This window comes from Cryptosporidium hominis (assembly GCF_000006425.1).
Source record: "Cryptosporidium hominis TU502 chromosome 5 CHRO015161, whole genome shotgun sequence".
NCBI classification, from domain to species: Eukaryota; Apicomplexa; class Conoidasida; order Eucoccidiorida; family Cryptosporidiidae; genus Cryptosporidium; species Cryptosporidium hominis.
Window position 1 is genome coordinate 1 of NW_666350.1, and position 982 is coordinate 982.

The 982-nt window shown below is 23.8% G+C and overlaps 2 protein-coding genes across 2 annotated transcripts; one reads left to right on the plus strand and one right to left on the minus strand.

Moving 5' to 3' along the window:
* Positions 1 to 122: 122 nt before the first annotated feature.
* On the plus strand, positions 123 to 299 carry Chro.50447 (hypothetical protein). Its single annotated transcript, XM_659802.1, has 1 exon — positions 123 to 299. The coding sequence occupies one exon, from the start codon at positions 123 to 125 to the stop codon at positions 297 to 299; it is 177 nt and encodes a 58-aa protein (XP_664894.1).
* A 239-nt stretch (positions 300 to 538) lies between these two features.
* On the minus strand, positions 539 to 907 carry Chro.50448 (hypothetical protein). Its single annotated transcript, XM_659803.1, has 1 exon — positions 539 to 907. One exon carries the CDS (start codon positions 905 to 907, stop codon positions 539 to 541), a length of 369 nt encoding a protein of 122 aa, XP_664895.1.
* Positions 908 to 982: the final 75 nt, after the last annotated feature.

Sequence of the window (982 nt, forward strand, 5' to 3'; positions counted from 1 at the left end):
GTAAGTTTTACAAACATCAGAATGATAGAAGAAAAAAAAACAGTATACACACTCATATAAATAAAAGAAATAAAAATAACTATCATCTTTCAGAATCAGATAGAGAAGAAAAACTTCAAAAAATGATTAATTATGGAAAACTCACTCAAAATGAAAGAATTAATAAATTTAATGCTAAAAGTAATATTTCGAATAAAGAGCCCGCCAAACATCGTGAGTATTTGCATGAAATGAGGAATAAAGTCAATCAAAAACAAATTTCTTCTTTAGAAGAAAGAATGAAGTTTATGAAAAATTGAACTTTATAATAATTCAGGTATACAAATTATATAAACTTAAAGGTTTTAGATTTATTTTTTCTTTTTTTCTTGATTCATTAAATATATACTTTTTTGTATTTTAATAATAAATTATTGCCACTAGCTTCACTTGTTACAGTTACATGCAGTGCATGCAATTTATTGCATGCAAAATCCTCAATTTATTAAATTTATGTTTTTTGTTTAAATTACATTAATTAAAACAATTATGGTGATAATTATAACCAAGAATCAAAAAAATCATCACAATGAGAAAGAATCTCAGGGAAATCCGTGTAAATTCTGACTATTGATGACTTATTAGTGATAGAAAACTGAATTATTAAATAATATTTTGGTAATAAATGAATACAAAACCATCTATAGCTAATTTGAACTTGGCAATCCTCAATAAAGTTTTGTTTCTTAAGTTCTATTTGATGAATTAACAAATCATGCTTAAAATCAAAATCTTCCTTGATATTAATTTTTTCATTAATCACAGAAAGTAATTCATTTCCATCTATTTCAAAAGTACGTAAATGCTTATTGATATTTCTTAATACTAAATTCGATGATATATCCAAAAGTTTACATGTATTAACCATTTCTGGAGTTTCTAATTGACTTTTATGTTTTGATGATTCAGATTCTAATTCTAATAATCTCAAACTGAGAGCTTT